This window comes from Erpetoichthys calabaricus, chromosome 1 (genome assembly GCF_900747795.2).
Source record: "Erpetoichthys calabaricus chromosome 1, fErpCal1.3, whole genome shotgun sequence".
NCBI lineage: Eukaryota > Metazoa > Chordata > Cladistia > Polypteriformes > Polypteridae > Erpetoichthys > Erpetoichthys calabaricus.
In genome coordinates, this window is record NC_041394.2 from 212,538,046 (window position 1) to 212,551,676 (window position 13,631).

Genomic DNA, 13,631 nt, shown 5'->3' on the forward strand with positions numbered 1-13,631 from the left:
GGATTACTGTACACTACTAGATATATAGTATAAAATGTTGTGCTGACAGTAATTGCAAATAACATTCCCAGGTCAATACTTAAATTACACTGAATATAGGATGTTTGATTGAATACATTTAAGAGGTTCAAGGAGTTTATGGGATAGAGAAAACTCATATTTTAATTGATCTTTAAAAGGGGCATATGCTGGAGCCTGGAGCGGCAAAGAGCACTTAAGCACACACCCACACTCAGCACCTATGTCTGCTTTACAAGATTCTGAGGAGACAAAGTCAATCCATGCAGCATCAGACACAAATCAGAGTTCAGATCTGTTAGGTTATGTATTTCTCACATCTAAAACAAAAAGTGCTCTTTATGCAGAGGACAGGGCATGGGTTCAAATCCTAAGTGTCAAGTGAAGGGAGGCTTATACAGAGATACTTAGATGAAATTGCAGTTTAAATCCAAAGCATTATCAGTGTGTTTTTTTTTTCATTTCTGATTTTTTTAAATTGTTTTTAGATGCTATTTTGGTGAGGGTTGTTTAGAAATACACTTATAATATTAAACAAACTCCTGAAAAATTAAAAGTATCAACTTCAGAGAAACTATACAAATTTATAACAATAAACAACTTGGTTGTTTTATCAACCACAATTTTTATATTAGCCTTCATCCTTTATTTACTGTTGGTGGATCCTGATATACTGGGCCCAAGGCAAAAACTTGCCATGGATTACCTCTCAGTCCACTATAGATCATATACATACACATTCACACAAACCTGCTAATTAACACCAAACCAAGTCCAGCACTCAAGTAAGCTTTTAGATATTTGCAGTGTAGGAAGAATCCAGAAAACCCACAGAAGTCCCATGCTGACTGAAGAAAAATATAAAAATTTCATGCAGACATTAACCAGAAATAACTCTAGGTCATTTTACTTGAAAACATTTTTGAAGATAGTTCATTTAGCACAAACCTTCCTCTGTGGCTTCCCAACTGAAAATGCCTTACTATAAGGATAAAGAGCACAGTGGAGCCTCATCACTATCAGCAGACTAAACAAGCTCAAATTGGAGTGCAAACACATGAATGAGCACAATGGAACTGGACAGCCATAATAAAATCAAGAAGTTTAAGTCTGCGTTTTTTTTATTCATACATATATACATACACACACAAAGGTAAATCAGAAGGTAAGGGGAAAGGCCAATTTGAAAATTGTGCAGTAAACTCATCAGATAGAAGTTGATGTAATGCAGCATCTTTGTTATAACTTATGGGTAATCTGAATACGCACAGCACAGTGCTTTGCCATTAGTCTAGTTGAGGCCAAGGTCAAACTAACATGGACACTCCACTGCAGGATTGCACCATACTGTAGTTGAAAAACGCGCTGTAAAGAGATTTCTTTTGGCAGATGGAGTGAAACCTGCTGAATTTCACCAAAGGATTCTGCCTCAGTACAGAAGTGATAACAGGATTAAACAAAATATTTATAAATGGGTAGAAAGGTTTAACATGGGAAGAACAAATGTTACAGACAAAGCTCAGTCTGGTCAACCATCAACATTGCACACACAAGTCCACATCGACAGGGTGAACAGCTTCCTCAGAGAAGACCAATGGATTAGATTGTTTACTGTTGCTGCACATTTGGATTTTAGCTATGAATCTGCACATGCAATAGTGCATGATGATTTGGGGTACTGTAAAGTTTGTGCAAAATGGTACCCAAGCAGCTTATTGATCTGCATGTGCCAACACCCAAGGACAAATGCCATGGATGAAGAGCATCCTGCCTCTGACCACACCCCTATATGCATAAACGTATCCCTAAACAGAAAGTCCCTATCATTCTATGGACTGAACTACAGTAAGGGGCTCTGGTGTTGTGCTTGTTTTGAAGGAAACGTCCATTACAACCCTTTGGTAACCCAAACCTTTCACACTGTTTTGTTTTTTCTTTTTGTGCTGAGAAGTTTTTTCAATTTTCTGTAAGTATTATTTTACGTATCATATATCTTTTTAAGTTAATATATAGTTAACTCTATAAGCCATTGGGGCATGATAGGTCAACATTTCAATGTACATTAGAGATCAAAATACAGTCAGTAATCTTAATGCTAAACACTATTATTTCAGTTTCTTGCAAGAACATTTCATGCCTGACATGTCTTTTCTTTATTGTTTTTCCTTTATTCCTGTTTAAAACAGGATGAAAAGTATTTAAAACCTAAAAGTACAGCATCATATGCTAGTCTGAATATGTGTCATATTTGAAAAACTTGATGAATAAGTGAATCATATGGATAACAAGACAAATGATGGCATTAATTAAATCTGTTTGAGAATGATGTATTGTATGAGTAAAAATAGAGAAATGGTAAGCAGGGACTGCTTCCGTGTGTAATATACTAAAGTACTTTAAGTAGGTTAGAAAAGCACTATATAAATATAATTAATTACTGTTAGGATGATGATGATTATTAAGTGTATATTTGTAAAATGCCTCCAACAAATCATTAAAACACTGACTATAAAGGTGCAATTATTATTAATTATTACTAAAAATCTGTTTTTTTTTAATATGTCAGGGGGATAAATACACGTGTCAATAAATTATAAGGAAATGCATATGAGCTATGTAATGTCTTTGTTCCCCACAAGGCTTAGCTATACACAATAATGACAGCAGGTATCTACCATGTGAGATGGCTTTGTCATTTGTCATTCTAAGACAAAAAATAAAAATTATGCTCCAAAAAGCCCACTCACATTAAATGAAAATGCTACTCAGAGCTACAAAATCTTGGGTTCCAATCCTCACCTAGATACTATCTTCTGGGGTTTTCAAATTTTCCCTGTGTGAGTGGGCTTTTCATCAAATAGTGTAGTTTTCCCTATACATCATAAAAATGTGGTTAGGTGACTTGGAGACTCTGAATTGGCCCCAAATGAGTGAAGGTTCTTTGCAATGGACTGTTGTCTGCTTCTGGAATGGCTTCTTCTTGTTATCGAGTGCAACTGGGATAGGCTCCAGCTACCACATTCCTGATCTTAATTAAGTTAATTTGAAAGTAAATGGAAGGCTGGAAAATATCTGTTAATATAAAATGTAAGCCCGGCCAATTCTACATTGGACAAGCCATTGTCATTGACTTGAACCATTAGTATCAATTCATATTGCTTGTCTAGTTCAGCAACATTCTTTTATCTTGTGGTGTGGTGGGGTAGGGTGGTATGCTCCCATGGTCTCTTTAACACTTATTGAACAGATACACTCACAGTTGATGTATAGGGTGAGTAAAGGATTTCATACTGATTATTAACATCTGAATTAGAAATAAATGTTATTAAATAGTACTAAGTTAACAACAGCAACACAAAATTTTCATTTTCCACCAAATCATGGTCAGACCGCTTTAATACAATGATTCCTTCCATTATTTCATTGTACAAAAAATTGAAATGCATAAAGGATTTTAGCAGTGATTCTGAAATGCCAAATTCATAAAGCATTCAAGCAATATGTAAGGAGTAAAATTTTGTCATACTAAATAACAGCATAGCTGGGCATGTCTTTTAAAGTAAAAATACACACACACTCACTTGCATATTATTGTGTTGCTGCCATAAACACTCAAATTCTAAATATATTTGTTCATCAATCTAAATGGAATTTAACCATTTAAACATTCAAGGTCTGAAAACAGTAAGGTAAGGCTGCTAAGAATCCTTTACTAAAAACCATTTAAGTTATTCATTAACCCTTCAACATGCAATAATTAGGACATTCTTTAGGCCAGATCTTGCATTTTAAGAAAGCAATTTACACCCAATATAAAAGTATCAAAACACATCTAGAGAGACGCTTGGAGGGGATAGATCCTGTAAAGCACATATTAATACATTGCAAAGAGAATTACTGTGTTACCTACCGGCAATAACTGGATTTCTGTCAGAGCTATAACTTTGAAAATACAGCATTGACTCATGGTTCTGTTGAAAAAAAATCCTGATATAGGCTCGAACAACAAAAATAAAAACAGAGAAGAGGCTTTTGTGAGAATAGATGATTTTTTAACAGTGGTTAGACTGATTAGTAAAAATCCATGCCTAATCTTTGAAAGGGGAAGCGGGTGGGGGAAGATGGGAATAGTCCTTCCTTTACTTTTGCTGGAAATTCTGTTTGAAATTAAAGAAATGACACAGCAACTTTCAAGGAAATACACTTCCTGACTTTATTTGTGAAGAAGCAAAAAAAAAAAAGAAAGAAAGAGGTTGTGGGATAGAAAGATATAATTAATGCCTTTCCAACATGGCTTTCTTTCTGCAGTTAAGGTGTTTTGTAAGTATTTACTTTCCTATTTACAGTAAAAGAACAAAAACCTTAACCAAACTTCTTTTCATACTCAGTGTTCCTATATATTAATATTATATATTTTAGATGTTTTAATACATTCAAAACAAAAAACACCATATAAGATGAAGAGTTTTATACTGTATAAATACAGTGGAATGTCAAATCCATCTTTTAATATTGGGAGTCTAGCTTTGGGCAATCAGTCTTTCTTTAAGAATTTACTTTTGCCACTTGTGGTAATAAACAGTTGTTGATTTCAGTATGTCTGTAGAAATTTTTATAAGCTCCTTTCTTCTTCATTAATGAAAAATTAAAACGTTACAGCTGCAATACTTATCATGGGTACTCTCAGTGAATGGGAAGCCCATTGAGGTAGGGGTTTTGGAATATGTCTCACCAATCCTTACCCTTTAAACTGGGATAATACATTGTGAGTCTATTTCCTTTTTTGTATTCAACTCTTTAATTCTGCATTTTATTTTGAGTATGCTGTAGTTGAGAAAACATAACTCTCATATTGATTGGTGTAATAAAGAAGTTGTTAATGGGGCACATTTTGTAAACATAACTGGCTACATAAAGTCTTAGACTTTAAATCATGTGTAGAAACATTAACATTTTACCTTCTAAATATCAAGAATATCAGAATGTTTTAGCAAAGATCTGCCTTTAGAGCTATCTCCTCACAATTAGTATAATTGTGTGATTGACCTACTGCCTGATGCTCCTGTTCCTAAAAAGAAAACCCAGACCTTGTCTTAACCTGATAGTGAGATTCTGAAGAGATATTTTCAAGAAAGTTTGGAGAATGGGTTTATAGCACCTTCTAATAGTCCCATAGGGACAGCTTTTTTCTTTGTGGGGAAAAGGCAATGTATTGATTATCACAGATTAGATAAAATAACAGTTAAGAATAGCTACCCTATTCCTCTTGTATAATCTTTATTAAATCAGTTTTCTGAATCAACCATTTTTACTAAGTTGGATTTGTGAAATGCCTATTATTTAATCTGAAGTAGGGAGGGAAATGAATGGAAAACAGCATCTAGTACCACAAGTGATCATTATGAATATAGAATCAATTATTTTTGAATGATATTTTTCATGACATGGTGGGCATCTCTGTCCAAGTATATGTCGAAAATAAACTAGAAATATGTAAAAAAAAAAAAAATTCCACTTAAAAAACGTCCTTCAGCACAAACATTACCTGACATTTTTCTGAACAACATTGTGTGTTTGCACAGTTTTCCATCTTTTACCCTTTACAACTGAGGCCTACAGTTTCTCTCTATGTTACTTTCTTTAAACAAACAACAAAGTTTATGACCAAGTAATATGCACTGCAGTGGACAATATTCTTCATATCTAATTAGCCAGAAAAATGTTTTTTTCTGTCTGCAATTCAAATCCTGAGATGATAATGTGCTTCCAACCAAACAAAGCAGTGGTTATAGTGTTTACAGTCATTTGAAATGAAGCCAAAACTGTTGTAGCGAAAGAGAGTTAGCTGAAGCAGAAATTTTAGGGACAAATCAACAGAGCTGGGGCCTCATGTATAAACGGTGCGTATGCACAGAAATGTTGCGTACGAACCTTTCCACGCTCAAATCGCGATGTATAAAACCTAAACTTGGCATAAAGCCACGCACATTTCCACGGTAACTCATACCTTGGCGTACGCAATTTCTCCGCTCGGTTTTGCAGACTGGCGGCACCCAGCGTCAAAGCAGTGCTACTGTTCCTGTGTGGTCACCCTTTCTTTCTTAGATCCACATTCCTGACGCGGCTTTATAAATACACTGAAACTAACTGCATATTGTTTATTAGTGTAATGCATCTGATTGTAATTAACCTGCAGCAATATAATGGTCCAGGAAATAGCCATATAGTATTCCAAATACCATAACTGCTTTAGCGTTGTAACTCTCACTGCATCTTCTTCTTCTTTCAGCTGCTCCCGTTAGGTGTTGCCACAGCAGATCATCTTTTTCCATATTACTCTCACTGCACCACTCGGAGTATTTATATTTGTATCTGAGTGGGGACTCACAGCAGCAGCTGATCAGAAAGAGAATTATCGGTACACAGCATGAAGCAGACGCTGCCTGAGCCAAGGCGAAACGCTTCAGAGACTTCCCTGTGCGGACTTCGCGGTTTAGAAAAAGTTTCATCCCAAGAACTATAAACGCACTCAATCAGTCCATCAAGTGCTCCTTGTAGAACTGTTTGTACTTATAAGTACAATTACCTCACTGTAAACTTGCACTACAGTTATAATATTGCACAACCTGCGCCACTTTATGAAGCGTGTATTTACATATGATGATATCATTTTTAAGATGAAATGCAGCAAAAAATGTTGATTATATTATACAGCTAAAACTTTAACTTCATTTAAATAATCTGTATTGTTAATAATTAAACATGTGAGGACACGGTGCCGCAGCGCTAGCTAGTTCAGGGATTGTTCCTGCATTGCGTTGTATTCTTGCGCTGACGCGACACTGGAAAGATAGACGGATAGAATAATTAAACATGTACTACGAAGATATTTCAATGTTCCTTAAAAGTTTTGAAGAATCGGCGTTCTAAGCTTACAGATGGCTTAACGTCTATTACAGAGCTGATTGTGTGGCGATTGGGCATTTGGAGAAAGAAAAGTTAGGACAGGAATTGGAGGTTAGTACATTTGAAAGAGACAGTACTTCTGTAATAAATTATTTAATCGAAGGTCGCACATGTAGCAGCAAGACTCTTGCATGAGATATGAACAATCACTGTGCCACCGTGTTCCCATGTTTAATAACATGCTTTCATTCCTATCATCATGAAAATGATATCAAGTATACATCTCAATATTTTAATTATTCAGAGAGCTGTAATATCACGAATGTAATGGATTCTGTGTCCTGTCGGAGAAAGAGAAAGAACGGAAGCACGTAGTGATTCACACACATAGAGCACATAGAAGATCAAATACAGAACAAAGCATTTAACATGCTACTTGAGAAACTAGTAAAATAAACGATTTTAAGATGAAGTTTATGATGTTCTACTTTAATGGCAAAATAAACTACGTGATTAAAGTGGAAATTTCGAGATTAAAGTTGACATTTCGTGCTTTTTTCCCCACTGTGTGCCTATTTGTTTTGTCTGTACCCTAATAAGCTTTCATATGACACTCAGACGGCGGGCTATGACTCGCCTTTTCACGGCGACTTTGATATGTGATTTCTTTTTTATTTCGGGCACTGTGCGACTTTGTGAACTTGGATCTTTCGAGTTTCTCCGACACTCTGTCACTCGATCAACTTTCTTTTGTTGATTATACCACTGTTTAAACCAACAAATAGTACGTTTTTCCTTTGCCTCCACTTGGTATTCGCTGAAATTCTTATATTTTCCCCCGTGCTTTTCCCATTGTCTTTTCACAGAAGGCTATTTATATTGATTTGCATATTCAAAGAGGCGTAATTCTGGGAGGAGTTGGGGCGGGACAGAAGGCGCGTGCAATTGCGTTACTTTTCACGCTGATCGGGATTTATGTAGTGGAAGAACGTGAAAGTTTGCGTGCGTACAGATTCCTGCATCTGGATTTTTCTGTGCGTACGCACATTCCCGCTTTTGTGCTTACGCCATGTTATAGTGTGAGTTCTACGCACGGCGTTATACATGAGGCCCCTGGTCTTTTACTGAGCAGGGGTTGGTTCAGTTGAATTCTCAACAGTTTAATACACCAGATCAAGAGGCTAACTAAAATTAAAAATCACAGACAATTGCCAATCTAGTCCTAATTGTTACTAAAGGTCTCACAAGTGCTCTTGTCTGGAACAAGCCTGAGTCATTCCTTTGTGTTCATAACAAACAGACGCAATGTGAAAGTGATAATGACCAAAGAAGTAAAAGTAGAAGTTTCTTAATTGCAGTTTTTGCAATTGCAATACTAGCCTAGGCTAGTAATTTACCATTAGTTCTGTTAAAAAATAATTGGCCCAGAAAGAGTTAAGGGTAAACTTGCCCATTCTAAATATTGACACCAAACAGTACCACCATCGTTTTTTTTGGGGGGGATATTTGTTTTTTTGGTTATTATAAGTAATATTCTGCCATGGCAAAAAAATGTATCAGAAAAAAATACAAAAAAAGGTGATGAGAATGAATCAAAGGTCATAAAAAATTGAGGTCTTAGCCTCTATTTAGCACAAAAATAATAAAGCTTCTATCTTAGCGTCCATTATTAATCAAAAATAATATACAAAACCACCTTTAACAGTCCTGACACCCTGGATTTTCAAATAGCAAAATGTGTGACAAATTTTCCCGTCACAATTCAAAATCGGAAGTTAAATACATCACAAAATGAAATTTTTGGCTGTCACATGATGGCAATTGAGCACCATTGAATATAATAATATGGCTGCAATTAAAAATGGTGGAATAAAAGTAATCAAATAAAACTTTAAAAGTAGAAAAACATCAAAAATCAACAGATAGATATCCATCCATCCATCCATTTTCCAACCCGCTGAATCCGAACACAGGGTCACGGGGGTCTGCTGGAGCCAATCCCAGCCAACAAAGGGCACAAGGCAGGAACCAATCCTGGGCAGGGTGCCAACCCACCGCAGGACACACACACAAACACACCCACACACCAAGCACACATTAGGGGTAATTTAGAATTGCCAATCCACCTAACCTGCATATCTTTGGACTGTAAGAGGAAACCGGAGCGCCCGGAGGAAACCCACGCAGACACGGGGAGAACATGCAAACTACATGCAGGGAGGACCCAGGTCCCCAGGTCTCCCAACTGCGAGGCAGCAGCGCTACCCACTGCGCCACCGTGCCGCCAATAGATATACAGTACATTCTTAATAAAACTAAATTGTATAAAGCCTCATCTCTAAGGTTTGGATTCTGGACATGTCTATCCATTTTTCCAGGGTGTCGGAGATGAATCTAGTGAAGTAGTTCTGGGGCATGAATATCATGATAATGTATCATAGATCAGTCTTTTGAGTCATAGCTTCATTAGTTCACTAAATATCACCTGGAACTTTGACAATGTTTTAGTGCTTCAAGTTGTTTTTTTGCAACCCATCTGTACTAAGGAGGTAGAGGAAAACTTCTTTTGTAGGGAACAGAATGAATATGTTTAAACTGGGAAATATACAGACAAATGCTGGATCTTATAATTAGGAGAGAATACCATGTTGTACGTGACAGGACTAATGTGTTTCAAATGTGTGTAGGGCCCTAAGAATTTCAGAGATAGTTTATGTGATGTTGGACAGAATTGAGTAAACCACTCCTTCTACCTAATTCTAACCTTTGGAGGGTTTCTCAAACTGCTTAGCAGTTTCTTCTGTATTATTCTCTAATTATTTCTTAAGTTAGATAAATAATCCCTTGCACTCAGTAATTGAGAACCTACAGATGTCAAGTTAACTAGAGATGGTTCATAACCATACAAACACGCAACATTTTGATGATGGAATTTATATAGCACATTCCTTAAAAAAAATTCTGCCAATGGCAAAATTATACTCTAATTAGAGTGAAAAGTAGTCCACTGTATATCTTCTGTAAATATATGTTCATCCACTGAGCCTGGCCATTATTCTCGAGATGATATCCTGAAAACAAGTGAATCTTTATTTTAAAAACAAAAGTGTTGCCAGCGGCAAGAAATGATTTGAGGTCCCCTATCTGAAATGATACAGTAGATCTTAAAAAGTGATGAAGTCAAAAAAATTCTTTAATACAGATATTAACTATTTTCTTGAAGATGATAATTTCTTAAGTGGGACAAAAATTGGTCCACTGTGACCAATGATGTGATGTAACCCTGTGATGAGGGAAGGTTTATAATAAAGTTCATAGACAACATCTCTCATGGTCAACTAAGTGATAGGTTACAATAAATCTATAGAAATTCCCTGGGTAAGGTTTTGCTCATTTACAGACCTCGCAGAACAACACATAATTCTTTAATGTCCTGCTGCATGCTGTCCCACAAAAAGTAATGCTTCACAAGCTCAGTTCTCTGAGCAACACCAGAATGTCTAAAAATAATTAAATTAGAAGTCCAACAAAGAATTTTTCCTCTAACCAACTAAGGCCAAAAAGAACATTATGTGGGATAACTTAATCTGAAGTGGCTGCTTGTACAGCAGATAAAATATCCTCTGCACCTTCTACAGTGGCATCTAATAACCTTTGTGGTGGCAGAATGTTTTCAGGTTTACTGGGATGTTCATCATTATCAGGCTTTCTGGAAAGAACGCCCATTTTCTAGGTTTTATCACTGCCGTGACAAGAAATGATACAATTAAATTGGCTGAAAAATAATGCCCATCTGGTATGTCTGGAATTCAGTCATTCAACAGATTTAAACAGACCAGTTTTTCTCATCTGAACTCATCATCTTCCCATCTTTTTCCTGGTGAGAGTCACAGTGACAGTAGGCCAAGCAAATAATCCCAGACTTTGACCAGTTCGTTTGGTAATTAAATTGATGGAGGGGTGCTGGGCTCCTTCCTACCCAATAGTCCCACTCTAAGATCCAGTTTGATTATCAGGAGACGTTGAGTGCCCACATCATAATTTTATTCCGTTGTTTTTAGTTTCTTAGAAAAATATTTACATGAACGTAGCTTGTCAATATCAGGGAGACACTAGGTTAAAATGGCATTTACACCAATACTGCTAGTATTCTTTGTGAGTCCAAACTGTAGTGAGACATCTGAGTGACATAAAATACATACAATTGTGACTAATTTTCTTAATGCATCAAATTTATGAGATAAGTTGTTAGTTAATGGCATGACAGGAGGTAGTACAAACTAAATGTTTAGTGAACTGCTGCCTATTGTAGTTTGTAAAAGCTATAAATCATTGAACCAGCTTTTTCCCATCTGGCACCTTCCAGTTTAAGACAGAGACAACTGAGGGTCCATGAAACTCACACTTCTCCAATTTGACAAATAAAATGTTTTCCTGTAGACTACACAAAACTTCAACATAATGAACATGCAGCCTTATATTTTAGGAAAAAATATGTGTAATACTGATGCATTACTAATGCATTAGTAAAAATTGACCGAACAGAACACAATTTACAAATGACTAAAAACCTGCATGCACATTAGCCAAACCGTATGGAATCACGTGATATTTGTAAGAATAAATATTGGTGTTGAATGTTGTCTTCCATTTGTTACACTTCTTAATAAGAAATAAATTATATGCATCTTTTAAATCTAATTTTGTAAAACCTGTGGAGCTCATAGCTTGGTTTAATAGGGAAGATATTAACAGAAGAAGTTATTTTTAATCACAACTTTATTTAGTTCTCTGTAATCTGTACAAGGTTGGAGGTATCTGTCCTCTTTCTGAAAAAAAAAGAAAAAAAAATCACAGACACCACTCCTAGACAGCCTAATAAATCAGTTTTGTAAATTGTTTTATATATTCTTTTATTGCGTTTAGTTTGGGTTTTGACAAAGCATACAATTTCACCTTAGGTGAATGGGCTCCTGGTAGCAAAGTGAATATATTTCACCAGCCCTTGAGCATTTTTTAATGGTAAGACTAAGAAGTTCCTCAAACCCCAGCTAGAGCTGTAGTAGCAACCCTATTTAATCTGTTCAGCCTGAATTTCCACAGCAAACACCACAACTCCCAGCAATATATCTGTCAATGCAGATTCCCCTAGTACCTGAAATTTTATTGGTAGTTTTACATTTTCAGAGCTAGTCCAACAATTTCTCATGAAATTGTGTAAAAAATCAGAATACATTTGTTTCCTGTAAAGATACATAGTTTGACGACACTATGGCTGTCGTTAACAAAAAATATTCCCCTGACAAACATAATGCAAGAATAGAAAATTAAATAGTTATATGTTAACACTGTAAAAACTGCTACAAAATAGTAATACAAATGACATGTGCTATGTCCAAAAACTCAACATCCTTAAAGGATAAGTTTGATATTTTTCAAGTTGAAGTTGTTTTTTCACAAACTTTGCCCTTTGAAACTGTGTGCCAGAGTCCAGGATTTTCTATAAATTAAAAAATATATATCTTGCCTGCATTGCTGCTTTACATTGGAATTAACAGGGCAAAGACCAAAGGAAAATAAAAGCCTAATACTTACTGAATGCATCCTTTTCGAGTTTTGACAAAAAAAATGCCTTCTGTGTTTCTGATACATGTTTGTGACAACAAAAGGGATCTGAAAATAATTAATAAGGTAAACATACATTTTCTATTTAATTGTGTGATTTCTCACATACAGTAAATATTGAAGTACAGTGATCCCTCGCTATATCGCGCTTCGTCTTTCGCAGCTTCACTGTATCGCGGATTTTAAATGTAAGCATATGTGAATATATATCGCGGATTTTTCACTGCTTCGCGGATGTCTGCGGTCTACAGTACGTGTGCTTCCTCAGTTGATTTGCCCATTTGAATTCAAACAAGGGATGCATTTGAATTCAAACAAGGGACGCTATTGGCGGATGGGAAGCTACCCAATCAGAGCACGCGGTTAAGCTCCTGGGTGCTGTGCTAACTCTCGAGCGTCTAGCGACCATTCTACGAATGGCAAAAGATCTCCAGACATCAGTTGAAGAATGGGACCTGCAAATGATTCATTCTTTGCAATTTAAAAATGCTCTTGACGGCGCCACAGAAGTGTATAGGAACCTCTTTACACAAATGAAAAAGCAGCGGCAGCAACTGCCCATCACGATGTTCCTTACACGCAAAACACTGCCTAGTACGCCTTCAGTGGAAGAAGACGACGGCGGTGCTACACAGTCGCCTGAAGAGGCTCCTTTAGAACAGCTGTGACTGTCCAGTAAATGTCATCGTTATCTGACAAGTTGGTGAGTACCCAAAACTATTTTTCTACATACTTAGTACATGTATGTACGTTTATTGCAACTGTGCACACATTTTATACAATTTTTTCCTTGCATTGTTGGTATTTATTGCCGGTGGCCTGTCTATTGTAATGGCTGTAACAAATGTGATATCAGAGACGCTCTACAGTATTTTTAAAATAACATTTTGGTTTTATGTACAGCATTTACATGTTATAGATTTTTCACGTATTTTTATATTACCTACTCAATTACAATATGTTTAAAACTGTATTACGTATTAAATAAAACTCCTCAATGATATACGATACGTTTGTTTGTGAGTAGTATATAAACTGTGTTTACATACATAATTTCAACGAATCTTACCTAATAACTAAGA

The 13,631-nt window shown here is 36.0% G+C and overlaps 1 protein-coding gene across 2 annotated transcripts in view; it reads right to left on the reverse strand.

The window, feature by feature from the left end:
- tfec (transcription factor EC) overlaps positions 1-13,631 on the reverse strand; it is a 265,683-nt gene that overhangs the window by 66,122 nt on the left and 185,930 nt on the right. The window contains exon 1 of one of the 2 annotated variants that reach the window (XM_051923970.1): positions 3,929-4,106. The exons of the other annotated variant lie outside the window; for it this stretch is intronic. Coding sequence (XP_051779930.1) covers positions 3,929-3,985 — 57 coding nt within the window. The 5' untranslated portion in view covers positions 3,986-4,106. Of the gene's footprint in view, positions 1-3,928; positions 4,107-13,631 lie in introns of those variants that run through there. 2 annotated transcript variants of the gene reach the window in all.